This window comes from Pongo pygmaeus, chromosome 2 (assembly GCF_028885625.2).
Source record: "Pongo pygmaeus isolate AG05252 chromosome 2, NHGRI_mPonPyg2-v2.0_pri, whole genome shotgun sequence".
In the NCBI taxonomy this organism is placed as follows: Eukaryota; Metazoa; Chordata; class Mammalia; order Primates; family Hominidae; genus Pongo; species Pongo pygmaeus.
This window is the reverse complement of record NC_085930.1, coordinates 62,289,975-62,309,738: the sequence shown is the minus strand read 5'-3', so window position 1 is coordinate 62,309,738 and position 19,764 is coordinate 62,289,975. Positions and strand designations below refer to the sequence as shown.

Below are 19,764 nucleotides of genomic sequence, written 5' to 3'. Positions count from 1 at the left end.
CCCCCAGACCTGGGTTCAGGTTGTACCCTGGGTTTGGCCTCCCCTGCTATGGGCTCCAGCACCCTGATGCCCACTACCCCCACAGATCAACCTGAATGAGAGCATGCAGGTGGTGAGCAGGCGCATGGTGACTGTGGCGTATGGGGAGCCCGTGCACCATGTCATGCAGTTTGACCCAGCAGACTCCGGTTACCTTTACCTGATGACATCCCACCAGGTGAGGCCAGAGCCCCAGCCCAATGCCATCCCAGCACTAGCCGAGCCCTCTTGCTTGCCTGGCCTTTACACACGCTGTTCCTCTGCCGGGAGCACCCTCCTCCTCCATCTCCCTTATCTGCTAACTCCACCTTGTCCCACGCCTCCCAACACCGACCTTCCCTCTGCAGGGAAGCCTTGTCTCCCATGTTCCCCCATTAGAGTGTTGACCCTCAGTTTCCCCAGCCTCTCATAGCCCGCGCCATGCTGACCGTACCACCTCCCCAAGGGAGAGGCTGGCAGTCCCATTGAGCTGGGCCCCCACCTCTGTCCCCAGATAGCCAGGGTGAAGGTCGCCGCCTGCAACGTGCACTCCACCTGTGGGGACTGTGTGGGTGCGGCGGATGCCTACTGCGGCTGGTGTGCCCTGGAGACGCGGTGAGGCTGGAGACCAGCAACAGCTGGGCCAGGAGGGCTGTGGGGGTGGGAGGAGCTGACCTGGGTCCTGACCCTACGGTGCCGCCCCAGGTGCACCTTGCAGCAGGACTGCGCCAATTCCAGCCAGCAGCATTTCTGGACCAGTGCCAGCGAGGGCCCCAGCCGCTGTCCTGCCATGACCGTCCTGCCTGCCGAGATCGATGTGCGCCAGGAGTACCCAGTGAGTCCTGGGGGAGGCAAGACCCAGCTCGGGACACAGAGGGGAGCCTCCCTTCACCCAGCACCCAGGCCCCGAGAGGTGGAGACTCCCACCCATGGGCCCCAAGGACCTGAAGACAAATAATGAGAATAGTGACAAGGACTGGGCTTTCCTGACCAACTAGTAAGTGCCAGGCACGTGCTCTGTGCTTGACGTCCACCTCCGTTAGGCCTCACACACCCTATGAAGCAGATGCTTTTAACATCCTCATTTTACAGATGGGGAAACTGAGGCACCAAGTGGTGAAACGACTTGTTGCAGGTCACACAGCTAGGGAGTGGTAGAGCTGGAATCTAAACTCAAGAGGCAGGTTCCAGAGACCCAGGAGGGAAGGTACAAGTTGGAGGCTTGGAGGACAGTGAGTTCCACCCACCTTTTCCCAGAACAGGGGATGAGGGGAGGGACCACCAGGTGCCAGACTGAAATTTCTCCTTCTCGGAAACAGATAAACCTGCAGTGCAGGGGGCTGGGTCTCCCCCTAGCTTGTGCCAGGAGGGCTCTGGCAGGCAGCCTTGGCGGTGGGGGATTCTGGGCCCCGGCAAGGGGTGGGAGCCGAGGGTCAGACAGGCCTGGAGTTCCTGCATCTGGCTCCCAGTGACTTCTCTGAGGATGAGGGTCCTCTTCTCTCACCCTGGGGGGCTCTGACAGCCCGGCTCTGGCCTGTAGCTGCTGGGCATCTGGGGCTCCTCTGCCCTGCCCTGCCGTTATCACACATCACAGAGTCCTTCCCTCATTCATTCAGTCATTTCATTCATTGGACAAATATGGAACACCTATTATGTGCCAAGCACAGTTCTGGACTCTGGGGACACATCAGTGATCAAGACAGACCCCTGGCCCCAGGCTCATGCGGGAGGAGAATAGGCAAGATAAAACCTGAAGGTGATGCTAAGTACTGTGGAGAAAACGAAAGCAGAACAGGGATGGAGAGCGGGTTGTGGGTGCAGACATCTCAGGCCAGGTCAGGTAAGATATGCAGGAGGGGAGCCAGGGTGAGCATCTGGAAAGAGTGTCTGGGTGGAGGGAACTGCCAGTGCAAAGGCCCTGAGGTAGAAACAAGATCAGCTGTTTCGGAGAGTATTAGGGGATGGGGTCAGAGGTCACAGGGGCCAGATCATGCACAGCCTTCTTGACCACTGTAAGATGATGTTTCATTTTGCAGCTGGGGAAACTGAGGCTCAGAGGGTCACATGTAGGGCATAGCCCTCTGGCCCTGAGTCCTGGCCACCACTACCCCTTCCCGCAGGGGACATTCAGGCAGTGCCAGACCGTGGGTTGGTGCACAGCCCTGGGGCAGGCTGTGAGGAGCATAGCCTGGGCCCCCAGAGCTGAGGGCTCCTTGCCCCCAGGGCATGATCCTGCAGATCTCGGGCAGCCTGCCCAGCCTCAGTGGCATGGAGATGGCCTGTGACTATGGGAACAACATCCGCACTGTGGCTCGGGTCCCGGGCCCTGCCTTTGGTCACCAGATTGCCTACTGCAACCTCCTGCCGAGGGACCAGTTTCCGCCCTTCCCCCCCAACCAGGGTAAGCACGCTGTGCTGTTGGCACAGCCCCAGAGGGGCAGAACGGTGGACTGTCAGGCATGGGGATGGCAGGGGGCCAGAGGTCACAGCTTCTGATGTTGGTGGCAATCCCCTGCTCCCATGTCCTCCTCTGGTTCCCCCATCCGTTCCAGACCACGTGACTGTCGAGATGTCTGTGAGGGTCAATGGGCGGAACATCGTCAAGGCCAATTTCACCATCTACGACTGCAGCCGCACTGCACAAGTGTACCCCCACACAGCGTGAGTGGCTTGGGGGGCTTGCCTCCAGGTGGTGGGGGGAGGAACACATCCCCAGGAAGGGTTTTTGCTTTCAGGGGGCCCTGAGAAGAAAAATCATAGCATCGTAGAGGTAGACAGGCCCCTCAGTTGTTCATTCACCAGCACATTTATTCATTTTACAATAAATGCATACTGCCTGATGCCCAGCCTCTGTGGACAGCCAGGTGGGATGGGGCAGAGTGCTTTGATTATACTCAGTTTAGTCTTCTAAAGACCCCATCTCTTTTAACTCCTATTTGTATACCTCTTGTTAGCAGGCAGCTCACTACCTTAAAGACCCAGTCTTTCCTAGGCAACCCCGATGATGAGAAAGACCTTTCCCTGTGCTGGGATCTGCCTTCTGGGTTCCAGTTCCTGGGACAGGGATGAGTTGAGGGGTGGGGAACCAGGAGTTGAGGGGCCTCCTTGTCTTCCAGCTGTACCAGCTGCCTGTCAGCACAGTGGCCCTGTTTCTGGTGCAGCCAGCAGCACTCCTGTGTCTCCAACCAGTCTCAGTGCGAGGCCTCACCAAACCCCACGGTAAGCCAGGCTGGGGGGCCCCTCCGCCTCTGCTGTTTCATTATGTTTTTTAAAAAATTCACATGTTGAGAGCGTTTCAATGCCTTTGCATATTCCTCCTTAGCTTTGGCTTTAACAGCTATGTGGGGCTCATCACATACCACGGTGCGTTTAACCCATCCCCTGTAGTTGGACGTACTGATTATTTCCTCTTTTTAGCATTTTGATATAGCCAGGGCACTATGCATATCCTTGATGATTCCCTGAAGACCGCTTCTTAGAAATGACCTATTGGGCTGGTAGTGTGGCCATAGTTCTACACCTTGAGCTCAACTGTCTTCCAGAAACCCTGAGCCAGTTTATACCCCCACTGCAGTAGGAAGACCATTTCAACAACCCTAGGTGTTCAGGGCATTTGTCCTCAAGGCCTGTGGAGGTGATTCGCTTAAGGTCATCCACCCAGGCAGTACCAGACTTGGGCCTTAACCCAAGTCCCTCTGCCGCTGGAGCCCATATTCTCCCATCTTGTGAAAATCAGGAACTGGGTGGAAAGGGCCCTGCCTGGTTTTCTGCACGAGCAGTGGCGTCCCAAGGGTGGGTGGTGCTACAGCTGTCCCTGGACAGGGAGGATGGGCTGGCCTCAGAAATTGCACGCTCGCAGGTCCTCTTGCTCATGTCAGTCCCTAGGACCCTGCAGTCTGACTCCATGCTTGTCGGGGGCCAGGCCTGCCCTTGCACTGCATGGTGGCTGGGTTTAATCAACTAAATGGGGCGGAAGCAAGAGGGGGAAATGTAAAAATGGATCAATCTAGGCTTTTTAGTGTAAAGATAAAGTAAAAATGGACATGCCACATACCTCGCCCCTGGTTGGTTTCTGAAACTTGTTCACTTTCCAGGTGGCCTCTCACCTTTGCCCAGGAAGCTTTTAAGGCCACCGCAGCCCGTGCCAGGATGGCCAGATGGGATGCCTGGGACCTTGGCTGGGGTGATAAGGCCTAGCCAGCTGGGATGTGCCAGGGTCCTGAGATCACAGCTCATCCCCTCTCAGACCTGGCGCGTATCAGGGCTGTGGGTGGCTGGGGTAGGGCACCAGCGCTCCTGCAGCTCATCTCTCCAGGAAAAGGCTGGTCCTGCCCATTTTCCAGATGGCACAACTGAGATAGCCAACATGGCACCTGGTGCCCTGGCTCCCTCCCGAAGGTCACTGGGGCCCCACTCTGGGCACACATCCCAGGGAAGCAGCCCCAGCGCCCAGAGCCTCTGCAGCCCCAGCCTCTTTGCACTGGGCTCAGAGAATCTTCTCAGGAATCCCTGAAGCCCTATCTACCCCGGCAGGTGCTAAGGGGGGGGCCCCATGGCCTCAGCCTGGAATCCCCTGCTCACTCGCAGTGCGCAGCACCTCCCGCCTGAGCCCCATAACTGCTTTGAAGAAGAGCCTGGCAGGGGCCATGCTTAATTCGAAGAGGGGCTTGGCAGCAGGGGGCTTCCAGCACTGGAGGAGAGCCCAGTGGAGTCTGTGCAGCTAAACCATACGGGAGCCCTGAGCTGCTCCTGGATCCCCAGATTCCACAGTTGGGGCCCCACTAGGACTCCTGCTCTTGTCTGGGGACCCCATCTCAATCACATCTCTTCCTTCCAGCTCCCAGCCCAGGGCTGTGTACACAGCAGGGGCTCGGTGATGGTGGTGGGAAGCATCACACTGGGCAGCAGCCTGCTTCTTGTGCTCCAACCTAGGGGGTGCGAGGAGAACCCAGCCTCGTCACAGTCCGTTCAGCATTTATCGAGTGCCTGCTGTATGCCTCAGTCAGTACTGGGCCCTGGGAAAGAACCGAGTTGGACTAGTCCTGCCATCACGAGCCAAGAGCCTCAGGTGTGAGCTGTGGCTGTATGATCTTAGGGAAGCTACTGAATCTCTCTGTGCCTCTGTTTCCCCATCTATAAAATGGGGCCTGCCTGAAGGGTTTGGTGGGGATCTGGAATTATGCCCGTAAGATACCAACTCTATACTTGGCACATAGTAGATGCTCACTACAAAGCCACCATGGACCTTGGGAACTGATGGCCACTCTGTGTGGGTGGGCCAGAGTGAGGATTTCAGAGAGAGGATTTCTCTTGAGAGGGAACCTTTGTGCCGGGTCTTGAGAGATGCATAGGAGCTCACCAGCTGGGAGGGAGTTCCATGGCAGCGTCTCGTCAGATGGCTGTCTCCCAGGTCTGCAGTTCTTCAGGCCAGGAGCTGGGGTGGAGGCACGGAGGAAGCCTGTCTGAGAATTACAGTAACTAGCAGAAGAGGCAGCTCTGCCCCGGGCGTGCAGGAGGCTCTGAACTGATGCTTAATTTGGCATTTAATGAAGTGCCAGTTAGTCGTAGTGGTGCTGTGGTCTCTGTGTGGACAGAGGGCAGCAGGGTCTGCACACCACCTGGCCCCTTGGGAGCTGGGAGAAGTGTCCGTGGGAAGGGAGGTGCTAGGGCCTGAGTCTCCTGTCACGTTCCCATTGTCCCTCATGGTCCCCGCATGAAAGATGTGCGAAGTGGAGGATGCTGGAAGGAGGGCTCCAGCTTTGGGGGAGGCAGGGAGGAAGGTGGATGTGTGCCCCGTTTGCGGGTGCCTGAGGGATGAGGTAGCTTCCCTGGGGGTGGCTTCCCAAGGATCACTCATAGGGGTGGGTGGTCACTGGGGGCCATTGGAGAGAGTGGGGTGGTAGGAACATGGGGGCAATTGTGGGGGTCCCTGGAGGTACAGAGAAGTAGGGAGGGACCAGGCCAGATGGATTCAGGGTCTCTGGGTTGTTGAGTGCCCTGATGGTTTGGGACACCAGTTCTTCCCCTGGAGTTTAGGAGAGGCCCTGTGAGAGCCGCGAGGACTCCTCCAGCCTCAGTTCTCTAGAATGGGGGTGAGCATCCACCTGGCCACAGGTTACAAGTGGCTAAGGGGAGTGGGGTGGCCCTCGAGGGTGGTCACACATCCTTCACTGTGGGGGCCCTCTTGTGAGAGCGCCTCCTGCCCTGACTCACACCTCAGCCCCACATCGACACCTACCCACCGGGTGGGCTGAGGCCAGGAGGACAGAGGCTGGGCCCCAGCCAGCTGCAAAGCAGACCTGGCAGTGGCTCCGAGGCCTGAGTGGAAACATGTGGATTCCATGCCCTCAGATTCCGTGGGGTTTACACACAGCACAGGAAGGCAGCCTGCGGTCTGCTGGGGGCCCGGGGCTGACTCCGTCTGGGGGCTTTGCCTAGAGAGGGCCCCTCCTTGGTAGGAACACGGAGGCCTGGAGAGGGTCAGTGGCTCGTGTGTTCTGGCACAGGGAGCCAGCAGCACCCGGGCCTGGCTATGCTGCTTCTCTGGCCAAGGCCCCTGAGGTCTGCACCATGCCCTGTCCCTAGGGGAACTCACCACTCTGGTCTCGTGGTCAGCAAATGGTCTGGACAACTGGAGCATTCCTGTGTTGCTCATTCCACTATAGGCAAACTGCTTTGCTTCTGTGTGCCTCAGTTTCCTATTCTGTAAAGTGGGTATAATGATAGTGTCTACCTCCTAGGGTTGTTGGGAGTAGAATTTGGTGAATTAATAGAGTGCAAAGTGCTCAGAACGGTCCCGGCAGAGGGAGGAGTAGATGAGCTGGTGGCTGCCACTGTTATTAGCATTATCGTCATCAGTTCTTGTTGTTGGCATTGGCATCCCCTCAAGGTCCGGTTTTGGGCTGGGGTCCCTGAGGGGAATCAGTCCCTGTCCTGCCCTCATCTGGTGTAGAATAAAGAAGCATCTCATATTTTGTCCCAAGGCCTTTGGCCTGGCTAGGTGACATCACGTGGACACACGTGGCCCATGGACGCTTTTGCTTTCTAGCCTGATTCTAACCCAGATCCTTCCGCATCCAGCCTTGGGAAGGAGGGCAGAGTAGGAAGTCCCTGGGCTGAAGGGTGGTTGTAGTCCCTTTGGCATGGGTGTGGCTGCTCCAAGGTCCCCCAGTCCTGCCCTGCTCATGGTCCCAGCAGGTCAGATTCGGGAGCAGGAGGAGGCAGGAATGGCTCACCGGGGCCACCAAAGCTGGAGGACACAGGGCAGGTTGGGTGGTCCATACCTCCCAGCTCAATCACTAAGGTGGACGTGGCGGGAACAGCCAGGCCCCTGGTCTCTGCCCCTCCCCCAGGCCTCAGTTTCTTATTCTGTACAGTGGAGCATGGACCCCAGGAGCCTGGAGACAGCAGTTCCCAACCAGGCCTTGAATCCCTGCAGCAGGGCTAGACCTCTGCATCTTAACATGCGCCCCAGCTCAGAGGACCCCAGAGTCAGGCACCTGGGGCTTCAGGGGCCAGCCCTGTCCTCTGCCCTCAGGCAGCTCACTGCTCTTGGAGGCTCAATCTCCCCTCCATCCCTTCCATCCTTCATCCCTCCTTCCTTCTTTCCTTCCCTCCCTCCTCCCTCCTTCCTTCGTTCCATGAAGCAGCTGCTCTGCCAGGCCTCAGTGACTCCACCACCAAACAAGAGCCAACCATGTGCTGTCCCCCCATGAGCCCGGGGCCCTTCCTGGGAGTATCTGGGGCTGGCACCTTCACCCAGAGGCTGTGACTTATACCGGGGCTGTGGGGAGGGGTGTCCCCTGGAGACCGGTGGTACCTGGCCCTCTGAAATGTCCTCCTGGTATTCGGAGCCCTCCCTGTGCCTTTCCTATGGCTGTTTGGAAGCCCAGGGTTTCTCTTTTCTGAGTCGCTTAACACGGGTCAGTCAGTAAGCTGGAGTTTCAGCCCTGGGGGCGTCTCAGGGAGTGGGTGCAGCCCCGCTGTTCTACTACTAGGAAAGGTGAGGCCCAGAGACAAGGAGGAGCTGGGCCTGGAGCTCAGCCTCCCAGCCTCCTCTGAGGCCAGGGAGCACTCATGGAGGAAACTGGCCCCACCACTGGGCGGGTTATCCCATCTGCCTGTGCACACCTTCCTCATCTTTAAACAGGGCCAACGCGACCTGCCCATAGGATGGAGGGCGGTGGCGGGTGGGGTGGGAGGCACGGGGTGGGGCTGGTGGCCGTTAGGACTAGTGTTTTCTCCTCAGGAAGGCAGGACCGCACCAGGCAGGCTGGGGTGCAGTGAGTCCTCCTGCCTCTTCTCTGAAATGCCCCTGTGTCACCCTCTCCTTCTGTTTCCTCTGCAGAGCCCTCAGGACTGCCCCCGGACCCTGCTGTCACCCCTGGCGCCCGTGCCCACGGGTGGCTCCCAGAACATCCTGGTGCCTCTGGCCAACACTGCCTTTTTCCAGGTAAGTAGAGGCCAGGCCAGCGCCGGGTGGGGCCAGCAGGAGGCCGGGGAGCACGCAGGCCACTAACTGCCCCCATGTCCCGGTGTGACCCCTGCTCTGGGCCCACTGCAGTGCTTTGGCACCTGTGTGGGCTTTGCTTTTCTTTTCTTTCTCTGAGTTTCCACATTCTTTCTCTGAGTTTCCACATTCTGCATGAGGAAGCCCCAGTCTGACTGCACGGGGCTGCAGGAAGAGGAAGTGGTGAGGGCCAGGCCAAGGTGGACAGCCGGGGGCCAGCAGCTGCCAAGGGAAAGCCAGTGCCCCCAGGCTCTCCTGCCCTGTGCCACAGCCGGAGGGTGGACGCTGCCCTATCCTGTCCTCCCTTAGCCTGAGCTGTGACCCTGGACACACCCACCCACCGCCGAGCCCACTGCCCTGTGGGTGGCTTCCATGTCTTCCCTGCAGAATGACCAGAGAACCCCTTGGCCACCGCATTCCCCATTGTCCACATGGGGAAGATGAGGCCCAGGAAGGAAAAGTAGATGACGCCAGATCACACAACACAGGGGTGGACTTGTACTTAGTTCTGGACTCCCCATCCAGTGCTCGTCTTTGCAACTAGCCCCGCCCCCGCCATCTGGGCTGGGGGTGGGGGATGCGGCTCGTTTCTGGACCCCTCCTGGAGGCGCGTCCTGGGTGGGAAGCGTTGACGAGTCCTGGAGGTATGCCAGCCACCCCCCTCCCCAGCTCCCTGGAATTCGCCATCTGTTACTTCCGTGGAGGAGCTGAGGCCCGTGAGAGCTGTCACACGTGGTGGCCACGTGCCGGGCATCTGGGATGTGTCGGGAAGCCTCGTGGCAGGGGCTGGAGCTCTGGGAGGGCTAGGGTGGGGCCTGCCCTTAGCCCTCAAGCCCCACCCTGCAAGAGTTGGGGCAAGTGCCTCCAGGAGCAGCCAGGGGGCTGGGCGGGTGGGCAGGATGGCTCTGCCCCTGGGCCGTGGGCGCCTGGGATGGGGAGGTGCGAGCCTGACTTGAGTCCTGCCGATTCTTCCCAGCTGTGTGGTGGGGCAGCCTCCACTCTGACCGAGCTGCAGGGGCGCCTGCCCTCCTGCTCCCCAGGGCCTGCTCCTAGAACACTGAAGGCAGGCCCAGCAGTGGGGGCCTGTTTGCTGAGCCTACACCCTGGGGAGCCCTGGGACAGGCCGGGTGTGCTGTTCTGAGGTGGCTGAGGACTAAGAGGAGGGACCCATCTCCAGCTCAGCATGGCAGGGGACAAAACAGGCTTTTGGCCCCGTCAGCAGCCACTTTCCTGTGTTAGCTTCCGGGCTGGGACCCCAGAAGCAGGGAGGTTGACCTGCACTCTCCTCAGGGTGTCACATCTGCCAGCCACAGGGACATAAACAGGAAGCTCTGCCACGCAGCTGGCTGGGGGCTTGGCGTAATACACAAAACCTGAGTCTGTTTACTCAGCAAATATGTATTGGTGCTGCTCCTGAGAAGGCCAGATGAGCCTGGGGAACTGAGCCTCATGACACAAACATTATTGGATACCTCCTGCATGCTAATGATAGCAAGCACATATTAGGCCCCTACAGTGTGCAGCCCCTTGAGGTACACAATCTCCAGTTTTCCCAGCAACCCTATTCCCGTTGTCCAGGTAGGAAAACCAAGCCTCAGAGAAGGGGGGTGACTTGCATGAGGTCGCACAGCTGGGACATGCAGAGGTGGGGTTTGAACCCAGGCTGGGGCTCTTCCAGCTGCTTTCTGCTACCCCTGGGGGTGGTGTCAGAGGGGCCGAGGCCCAGCCCTGACTGTCCCTGGTTGGCGAGGGGACAGGTAAGCAGCCAGGCAAGGGGCTAAGGGTGATGCCTGGCACACAGGGATGGGGGCGGCTCTAGGAGCTTCGTAGTGCCCCAGCAGACACCTGAATAGTTGCTGCTGAGGGAATGAATGAGGATTGAGTGAGGCACACCCCTTTGATTTGAGGGGAGCATCTGGGAAAGCTTCAGAACAGGTCTTTTAAGCTGGATTCTGAAGGCTGTGTTGAGCTTTGCTGGGTGGTGGAAAGGGACACAGGTGTTCAGGTGAGGGGAGGGCTCAGGCAAAGCCCGGGGCAGGAGAGTCTGGCCGTGTTGGGCATCGGGGCACGTCTGGGCAGGGCCTGGTAGGGCAGGATGGGAGGTGGGAAGGCTCAAAGAGCAGGGGAACCCCACTGGGAGTGGAGCCTTAGGAGCTGAATATAAGGCCCATGGGTTAGATCACTGGGGATGCTGGAGAGGCTTTTAGTGGTGCTGAGCATGTGAGGCCAAAGTTCTTGGCATTCCTGCACTGCTTGCCTCCCTCAAACATTGGACGTGATGGCAGGGAAGGGGATTTTGGGGGACGGGACAGCCCATGCAAAGGCCTGACAGTTCAACCAAGCCCACCTTTCCCAGCAGGAGCCCATGGTGTCCTGCTGGAGTTAGAGGGCGATGCATGCTGGCTTGGCTCTCCTCAAACCCGCCTCCCACTCCCTGTTTCCCACAGGGTGCAGCCCTGGAGTGTAGTTTTGGGCTGGAGGAGATCTTCGAGGCTGTGTGGGTGAATGAGACTGTTGTACGCTGTGACCAGGTGGTGGTGAGTGGGGTGACTCCAGCATGGGTGGAAGGTGGGCCTGCGTAAGTCCAGATGCTGTACCCCTCACCCCACCCTGCCTCTCTCTACCCTCTGGTTCCCCCATCCCCAGCAGCCCCAACTTCATCTGCCTCCATGACACCCATCCCCAGCAGAGCCCCAGGCATTGCCCATGCCCCCTATGCTCTTTTCTGCCCTTTTGCAGCTGCACACGACCCAGAAGAGCCAGGTGTTCCCGCTCAGCCTCCAACTAAAGGGGCGGCCAGCCCGATTCCTGGACAGCCCTGAGCCCATGACAGGTGGGCACCCCCACCCACCCCACATGGCCTCGGGGCCTCATTGCGGTGGGTGGGGCTCAGCCTTGTGCAACTCATTCCAGTGGTTACCCCAAAGCCACAGATGTCCCACCCTATTGTTTCCCAGCACACACAGCCTCATATCCCAGCCCTGCCATGCCATGCCAGGCTCCAGGCCTTGGGGTCTCCGTGCATACTTTCCCCTGCCTTCCTGGGCCTGATCGTCCCCATAGGAAACAGGACACAGTCCCTCTGCAGAGCTTGTAAGGACCTGATGAGCGGGACTCGCCCAGCCTTGAGCATGGCATCTGGGGTGTGGTCAGCTCCCCTCACGTGGCGGCTGTGCAGTTGCTGTGACTGTCTCTGTTGGGTCCACTCTCCAGGGGCTCCTCTGTTCATGGGGAGTCTCAGGCATCCCTGGTGGACATGGTGCCCTCAAGATTCCCACCATGAAGTTCCCAGAACGGCCCTGCACACCTAAGGCCCTGGAGAACCCTCCCTGCCCTCCTCTTTGGGCTACTTGGAGGGTTTGAAGCCCCCAAGTACTCATAGTCCACATTACTTAGGGATCCCCAGCATCCTGGGGCCCCACCGGGGGTGATCAGACCCACTGAGGCCTGGGCGGGATCTGGCTTCACCACCCACAGGCCTCATGAGCTCAGGTGAGTCCCTCCTCTCTGAGCCTCAGCCTCTTCTCTGTAAAGTGAGGCTGACCTGAGGCTCCCAGCTGGAGTCTCTGTGAGGGGAAGGAAATCAATGAAGCAGGGGCCGCACTGTGCTCAGCACAGGCCCTGGGGGTTTGGGGAAGGGGCTAAGAACCTCATGGGATCCTGACCCCCAGAATCAGGACTTCCTCTGGGTGGGACACCACAGTGATGGGGCGCAGACCTCTTGACAGTTGTTGAGTGTGGAGGGGACAGTGGTGATGGGGCATGCACCGCAGAGCGGGGCTGACCGAGCTGCCCCGTGTCTCCCCAGTCGTGGTCTATAACTGTGCCATGGGCAGCCCCGACTGTTCCCAGTGCCTGGGCCGCGAGGACCTGGGTCACATGTGCGTATGGAGCGACGGCTGCCGCCTGCGGGGGCCCCTGCAGCCCATGGCTGGCACCTGCCCCGCCCCCGAGATCCGCGCGGTAAGCATGCCCAGCGGAGGCACGTGGCACCCGCACTCTGGCACAGCGCATGCGCAGCGCCCATGAGGGTCCCACTTCTTGGGGACCCAAAAGGCACATATACGGGCACATGGGTGCAGTATCACCTGTGAACAAAAGGAAGTGCTCTGCCTCACAGAGCTGACGTTTCAGTGGGGGAGGTGGACAGTAATAAATAAGGAAATGAATAAATTATAGAAGGCATTGGAAGTGTGGCGTGGAGGAGACACCGAGGGCTGAATGTTGTTAGTTTTGGGGGATACCATGATCACTAAAGCCACCAATGACATGGCCAAACATTGCCCCTGGAAGCTGACCTCAGCATCCTCCAGGAGACCCGCTAAGTAGCATCCCCAGGCCCACGTGGGCTCAGTAACGCATACACACATCCTCCTTGCCAGCACAGTGACCTGCCAAGTGGCCACAGTCCCAGCCCCACCTGAGCCTCCAGACCTTCCTCTAAGCAGTGGGTCCGCACGGCTATGCCCTGCTGGGTGCCTGTGACTATGGGCAGAAGCCTGCTGGCCTCCAGCCTCAGATCCCATTCGCCCCTCTCTCGGGTCACCTGACAGATTGAGCCCCTGAGTGGCCCGTTGGACGGCGGGACCCTGCTGACCATCCGAGGAAGGAACCTGGGCCAGCGGCTCAGTGACGTGGCCCACGGCGTGTGGATTGGTGGTGTGGCCTGTGAGCTACTGCCTGACAGATACACGGTGTCGGAGGAGTGAGTAGCCATGGTGCCCCCACCTACCTTCTCCAGCAGTGCCAGCCTCTGCTCTGTCCTCCTCACTCCTCCCTCCCCATCCTCTGTCCTCACTCTGCTGCTTTCTGGAAGCCTGTTGCTTCGTGGCCTCCAGGCCTGTGCCGAAGCCATTCCCACCACACATCCTGCCATTTCTGCTTGGGGCATCTGCTTTATCCCTCCAGCTCTGGCTCTAATGCCCACTCCTCTGGGAAGCCCTCAGAGGCTGCCGTAGCCCAGCCCTTCTTCCACCTAAGCCTTGCTCTGAGGAAAATCATTTGCAATTAAAAAGGCTGGGGCTACTGGCATGGTTTAGAGATCTGTGACTGGCCCAGAGGGGCCATAGGAAATACGCGTGAGCAGAGACTGAGCTGGCTTTCGTTTTGGGAGGCCGTGTGTCAGGCGTGTGGAAGAGCCGTCGTGTATCAGCCCAGCAGACGTTCTCATGATCAGAGACCGTTTTGTCCCACCCCCATGTCTTATAGTTGCAGAACTGTGGGAAACTCATGGGGTAAATTATACATAGAAGGCGTTGGAAGTGTGGCATGGTGTGGAATGGGGCGATCCCTGAGCCTGGCTCCAGGGTGGCCGTGGGGGCCGAGGACCGCTGGCCGCTCCTGCTGACCACAGCACCTCCCCTCAGGATCGTGTGTGTCACAGGGCCAGCCCCAGGACCACTCTCAGACGTGGTGACCGTGAACGCCTCTAAGGAGGGCAAGTCCCGGGACCGCTTCTCCTACGTGGTAAGGGGGGCTGCAGCCCACTGTCCGGCCCGCCCAGCACACACGCTCCCGGGGGCTGGCCTGAGGCCCAAACGCCTGCCTTCCTCCCACAGCTGCCCCTGGTCCACTCCCTGGAGCCTACCATGGGCCCCAAGGCCGGGGGCACCAGGATCACCATCCACGGGAATGACCTCCATGTAGGCTCCGAGCTCCAGGTCCTGGTGAACGACACAGACCCCTGCACAGAGCTCATGTAAGCCTCTGGGCCTGGCCCACCCCTTCCAGCCCAGAGAAATCAACGGGCTTGGGGGCTGGCGGGCTGGAGGTGACATCCTTGAGCCAAGCCTCTCTTGGGTCTTCATTGGCTGTGTCCCCTGAGCCAAGCCCCTTCTCCTCTCTGAGCCTCAGTTTCCTCAGCTGGTAAGAATAGTATCAGTAATTGGAAGAAGGGCTTTGTGCCAGGTATACAGTAGCTGCTCCATAAGTGATAGCTGTAATGAGAATGGTGTTGATTGCAGACACACAGATCTTCTGGCTGGCCCAGGGGTGTGGTGAGTGACAGGGGTGTGGTTGGAGTCTGTTGGCGAAACACCTTTGTCTTTATTATGCACTTATTGTGTACCAGACCCCACTAATGGGCATTGCTGGGACACCAAGAGGAGCACAACATAGCCCTCAAGGGAAGGGCAGACATACCCACAGGAAGTAGGAACATCCAGTGGGACTAGGATTGGGAGAAAAGTCAGTGCCTTCAGGGATCTGGGGAGAGAGGCTTCACCAGGGGTGGAGGCGGGAGAGAAGACCTGGGAAGGCTTCCTGGAGGAGGTGGGATGGGGCGGAATTTGGAAGTATAAGGAAACAGCTGGGCACTAACAGGGCAGAAGATGAGTTGGGACCAGTCAAGGAGGCCTTGAACCCCGGGCCAAGTGCATGGGCTTGTGCCCCAGGTCTCGGGACATTGGCAGTGGGTGAGCAGCAGGAGGCAGGCCCTGCTGATAACCTGCTGCTCCCCCCAGGCGCACAGACACCAGCATCGCCTGCACCATGCCTGAGGGGTCCTTGCCGGCTCCGGTGCCTGTGTGTGTGCGCTTCGAGCGTCGGGGCTGCATGCACGGCAACCTCACCTTCTGGTACATGCAGAACCCGGTCATCACGGCCATCAGTCCCCGCCGCAGCCCTGTCAGGTGAGACTGGCACCCCGCCCTTCCCCCAGACTCTCTGGGGCTGCAGGTGGACTGATAGGTTTTGCTGTCCCCTGCAGTGGCGGCAGGACCATCACGGTGGCTGGTGAGCGTTTCCACATGGTGCAGAATGTGTCCATGGCCGTCCACCACATTGGCCGGGAGCCCACGGTGAGGCATTTGGGGGCCTGATGGGTGGGAGGGGGTGGCCCAGGCACAGCCAGGGCCCTAACTGACCAGGCCTCCTCCCACTGCATCTCTGTCCCCTCTTCCTCCCTCTGCCTCGGTGTCTCCTCAAACCCCACTGCCCCCGTTTCTCCATGCCCATCTGTCCATCCTGCATCCCGGCCTCGGCCCCTGGCCCTCCTGCACCAGCTCTGCAAGGTTCTCAACTCCACCCTCATCACCTGCCCGTCCCCCGGGGCCCTGAGCAATGCATCAGCGCCAGTGGACTTCTTCATCAATGGGCGGGCCTACGCAGACGAGGTCGCCGTGGCTGAGGAGCTACTGGACCCCGAGGAGGCACAGCGGGGCAGCAGGTTCCGCCTGGACTACCTCCCCAACCCACAGTTCTCTACGGCCAAGAGGGAGAAGTGGATCAAGCACCACCCCGGGGAGCCTCTCACCCTCGTTATCCACGTGAGCACCGAAGAGGCCGGGGTAGGCGAGGGCAAGCGAGCCAGCCTCAGCCGTGGGCCTTGGGAGCACTTCTCCACGAGCATCCTCCCCCTTTGCACCCACAGAAGGAGCAGGACAGCCTGGGGCTCCAGAGTCACGAGTACCGGGTCAAGATAGGCCAAGTGAGCTGCGACATCCAGATTGTCTCTGACAGAATCATCCACTGCTCGGTCAACGAGTCCCTGGGCGCTGCCGAGGGGCAGCTGCCCATCACAGTGAGTGGATGGGGTGCCGGAGCAGGGCAGACCCGGCCCCACCCCTGGCCCATCTGCCAAGCATCTGCCCTCACCCAGCACCTGAATTCACTGAGCGTTTTCACGCTGAACAGCTCAGGCCAGCAAAGCAGAGCTTTACATCCCCACTTGACATATGAGGAAACTGAGGCCCCAGAACTTAGTGACTTGCTTGAGGTCAGTGATGGGCCCCATCTGGACCTGGACCATTAGAAACCATAAGAAGTTGTCCCTGTTCCCCTTGGCGTCTATCCTAGAGCCGGGGCTGCCAGGCATCATGTAGAGGCATGGAGAGCAGGGGAGCAGGAGGAGCAGACAGAGGCCAGAACACTGTATCTCCTTGCACGTCTCCTGGGATGGGGAGCTCACTCTCTCCCAAGCAGCGTGTGCCACCCCAGAATGGCTCTGACTGGGAAAGCTTGCTTTCACCTGCACCTCAGTCCCAGTCCTGCACTCTGAGTCCTCATACCTCACCTACCCGCTGGTCCCAGGGCAGCCTTGCAGATACTTGGGGACAGCAGCCAGGCCCCGTGAACTGCTGCCTCTGGCTCACTCACTACTCCTCCCAGGCTGTAATGATAATCACAGCCCCCTGTATTGAGCCACCTCTGTGCCAGGCCCAGGACCAAGGGCTTGACAAGCCCTCATTTAGCCTTCCCAGTGTCCCCAGGAGGTGGACATTGTTATCTCTATGTTATCAGTGTGGCACCTGAGGCTCAGAGAGGTTAGGTAATTTACCCAGGGCCACACAGCAAGTGAGGAGCAGAACCAGAGTATAAGTCCAGGAAAGCTACAACTCCCTTCCCCAACCTCTGCACAGATCCAGGTAGGGAACTTCAACCAGACCATCGCCACACTGCAGCTGGGGGGCAGCGAGACGGCCATCATCGTGTCCATCGTCATCTGCAGCGTCCTGCTGCTGCTCTCCGTGGTGGGTAAGGAGCCCCACCCTCAGGACACCTTGGAGGGCAGGCTTGCCACCTTGCCCCAGCCCCTCTGAAGATTGGCAGATGGGAGAAGGCAGGATGGGATGGGGCACAGCTTGAACAAAGGCTTGGCCATGGGAACAGGTTAGGCACGCAGAGGTTGGGGGAGGTGTGCCCCGGCTCCAGCACCAATGGGTAGAAGATGTTAGGTGGCCAGGGGGTATGCTAGGCCCAGGCCAAGGTCCCTGAATCTCAAGCAGAGAAATTTGGAACCATGTTCTCCAGTCAATAGAGAGCTACTGAAGGTACTTAAGAGAGGGTTACTCAGGAAAAATTAACCTACATGTCTGGTGGGCTATACCACTGTTAAAATAATGGTCAATAAAGGAATAGACTCGATGCAGCAGAGAAACTGGAGCCGTCATACACTACTAGAGGGAATACAAAAAAGTGCAGCTGCTTTGGAAAACATTTTGGCAGTTTCTTAGGATGTGAAACATACAATTACTCTATAACCTATGACCCAGCAATTCCACCCCTAGCTATCTGCTCAAGAGGAATGAAAACATAGCCACACAAAAACTTGTACACACGTGTTTATAGCAACATTATCTATAATAACCAAGAAGTCAAAACAACCCAAATGTCCATCAACCAATAAATGAATAAATGAAATATGATCTATTCATACAATGGAAAATTATTTATCCATAAAAAGGAGTGGAGTACAGATCCATGCCACCATGGGCAGGCACCTTGACAATATTATACTAACCAAAAGAAGACTCACCAAAGGCTGCATATTGTATGATGCCGTTTATATGAACTGTTTAGAATAGGGAAATTCATAGAGACAGAAAGCTGAATGGTGATTGCCAGGGGCTAGGGAGAACACGAATAGGGAGTGACTGCTGAATGGGTATGGGTCTTCTTGGGGCGGTAAAAATGCTCTAAAATTAGTGGTGATGGTTGCACAACTCTGTGAATATACTAGAAACCATTGAATTAGGCCAGGCTCAGTGACTTATGCCTGTAGTCCCAGCACTTTGGGAGGCCAAGGTGAGTGGATCACTTGAGCCCAGGAGTTCAAGACCAGCTTGGGCAACATGGCAAAACTTTATCTCTACAAAAAATACAAAAATTACCTGGGCATGGTGGCATGAGTCTGTAGTCCCAGCTACTCAGGAGGCTGAGGTGGGAGGATCACCTGAGCCTGGGAGGTGGAGGCTGCAGTGAGCTGTGATCGCACCACTGTACTTCAGCCTGGGTGCCAGAGTTAGACTGTCTCAAAAGAAACAAAGAAAGAAAAGAAACCATTGAAGTATACACTTTAAATCACTGGATTATATGGTATGTACGTTATATCACAATAAAGCTGTTTTATTTTTAAAGTGAGTATATTCAATGCAGAAAATTTTTGGAAAAACTGAAAGATGATAAAAGGAAAAAATACCCATCATTAATACCCTGTGTATTTTTGTATCTTCCTTCCCAGTCTCTTTTCTGAAAATACTATGTATTAATAGATATTTTAATACATTATATATATATTCCTCCCCACCCTAGAAAAGGTTATAATGTAATACTGCTTTGTAATCTGCTTTTAAAAGTTTCTTAATTTACAAGTAACACCTGGCCATTGTAGAAGGAATAGAAAATGCTCAAAAGCAGAAAGTAAACAGAAGTCACCCAGAATCCTCCCACCCAGGAAAGCCGCTGTTAACCACTATTTCACACAGACGTATTCCTGTTTCTTTTTTTTTTTTTTTTTTTTTAACAGGGCTAGACAAATTCTAACAGAGCTGTAACACTACACACTTCTTTTTCTAAGAACAGGTCATCAGACATTGCTTTGCTGGCCATTCCCCAAGCCCTCTGCCCATGGGAGAGCTCCCCGCAACTCCCCACCCCCCACCCAAACCCTGCCCAGGAGGGGAGGACTGCAGGGCCTCCTCCCACACCTTGCCCAGAGGAGCTGGAGCGGAGGCCAGAGTACAGCAGGCGCCAATAAAGGCTTTCCAAAGGGCACCAGAGGCCTGACCTGCCTCTCCACTGCCCGCAGCCCTGTTCGTCTTCTGTACCAAGAGCCGACGTGCTGAGCGTTACTGGCAGAAGACGCTGCTGCAGATGGAGGAGATGGAATCTCAGATCCGAGAGGAAATCCGCAAAGGTAGTGGGCTGGGACCCTGCAGGGCTGGGCCTCGACTTTCCCTCCTGGGGGATGGGTTCTCGGGTGGCTCACGGCTGTCCATGTGTCCACCAGGCTTCGCTGAGCTGCAGACAGACATGACAGATCTGACCAAGGAGCTGAACCGCAGCCAGGGCATCCCCTTCCTGGAGTATAAGCACTTCGTGACCCGTACCTTCTTCCCCAAGGTCAGCCCGAGCCTGAGCCTGCCCCTGAACCTGTGCCAGCCACCTCAAGGCAACTCGACCTCTCTGAGCCCTGCCAGCCTATAGGGTCCCTTGAGCAGTGCCAAACCTGCACAGCTGTCCGCAGCCGTCCTGGCCACTTGCCCTGGCCTGCCACGGGGCGGAGGGTTGGGGGCAGATTCTCCACTTTCATTCTCTGCTCACTTGATGTTTAACAGTCCATACGGAAGCCAGCTGCAGCCCCGCTGTCCTGGCCAGCTGGGCCTGCCTCTCCCCTTTTCAAGGTGGGGCAGAAGCGGCCAGGGCTGTCCCAGGCCAGCCTCTCTCCTTCCTGTGCCTCTTCCCAGCCAGGCTTCCCTTGGTCTCTACACTCCCTCCTCCTGTCCGCCGGACTCCCGCCC

The 19,764-nt window shown here is 57.8% G+C and overlaps 1 protein-coding gene across 2 annotated transcripts in view; it reads left to right on the top strand.

Moving 5' to 3' along the window:
• The window catches only part of PLXND1 (plexin D1), a 51,709-nt gene that overhangs the window by 19,994 nt on the left and 11,951 nt on the right, over positions 1 to 19,764 (top strand). For both annotated transcript variants that reach the window (XM_054482213.2, XM_063661708.1), the window contains exons 3-22: positions 86 to 217; positions 533 to 633; positions 724 to 853; positions 2,242 to 2,419; positions 2,571 to 2,679; positions 3,135 to 3,237; positions 8,366 to 8,470; positions 10,975 to 11,064; positions 11,267 to 11,360; positions 12,336 to 12,490; positions 13,081 to 13,232; positions 13,894 to 13,993; positions 14,086 to 14,225; positions 14,989 to 15,156; positions 15,234 to 15,324; positions 15,529 to 15,792; positions 15,897 to 16,046; positions 16,885 to 16,999; positions 19,053 to 19,160; positions 19,254 to 19,366. In XM_054482213.2, the coding sequence (XP_054338188.1) occupies positions 86 to 217; positions 533 to 633; positions 724 to 853; positions 2,242 to 2,419; positions 2,571 to 2,679; positions 3,135 to 3,237; positions 8,366 to 8,470; positions 10,975 to 11,064; positions 11,267 to 11,360; positions 12,336 to 12,490; positions 13,081 to 13,232; positions 13,894 to 13,993; positions 14,086 to 14,225; positions 14,989 to 15,156; positions 15,234 to 15,324; positions 15,529 to 15,792; positions 15,897 to 16,046; positions 16,885 to 16,999; positions 19,053 to 19,160; positions 19,254 to 19,366 (2,598 nt within the window). The remainder of the gene's footprint in view (positions 1 to 85; positions 218 to 532; positions 634 to 723; positions 854 to 2,241; positions 2,420 to 2,570; positions 2,680 to 3,134; positions 3,238 to 8,365; positions 8,471 to 10,974; positions 11,065 to 11,266; positions 11,361 to 12,335; positions 12,491 to 13,080; positions 13,233 to 13,893; positions 13,994 to 14,085; positions 14,226 to 14,988; positions 15,157 to 15,233; positions 15,325 to 15,528; positions 15,793 to 15,896; positions 16,047 to 16,884; positions 17,000 to 19,052; positions 19,161 to 19,253; positions 19,367 to 19,764) is intronic.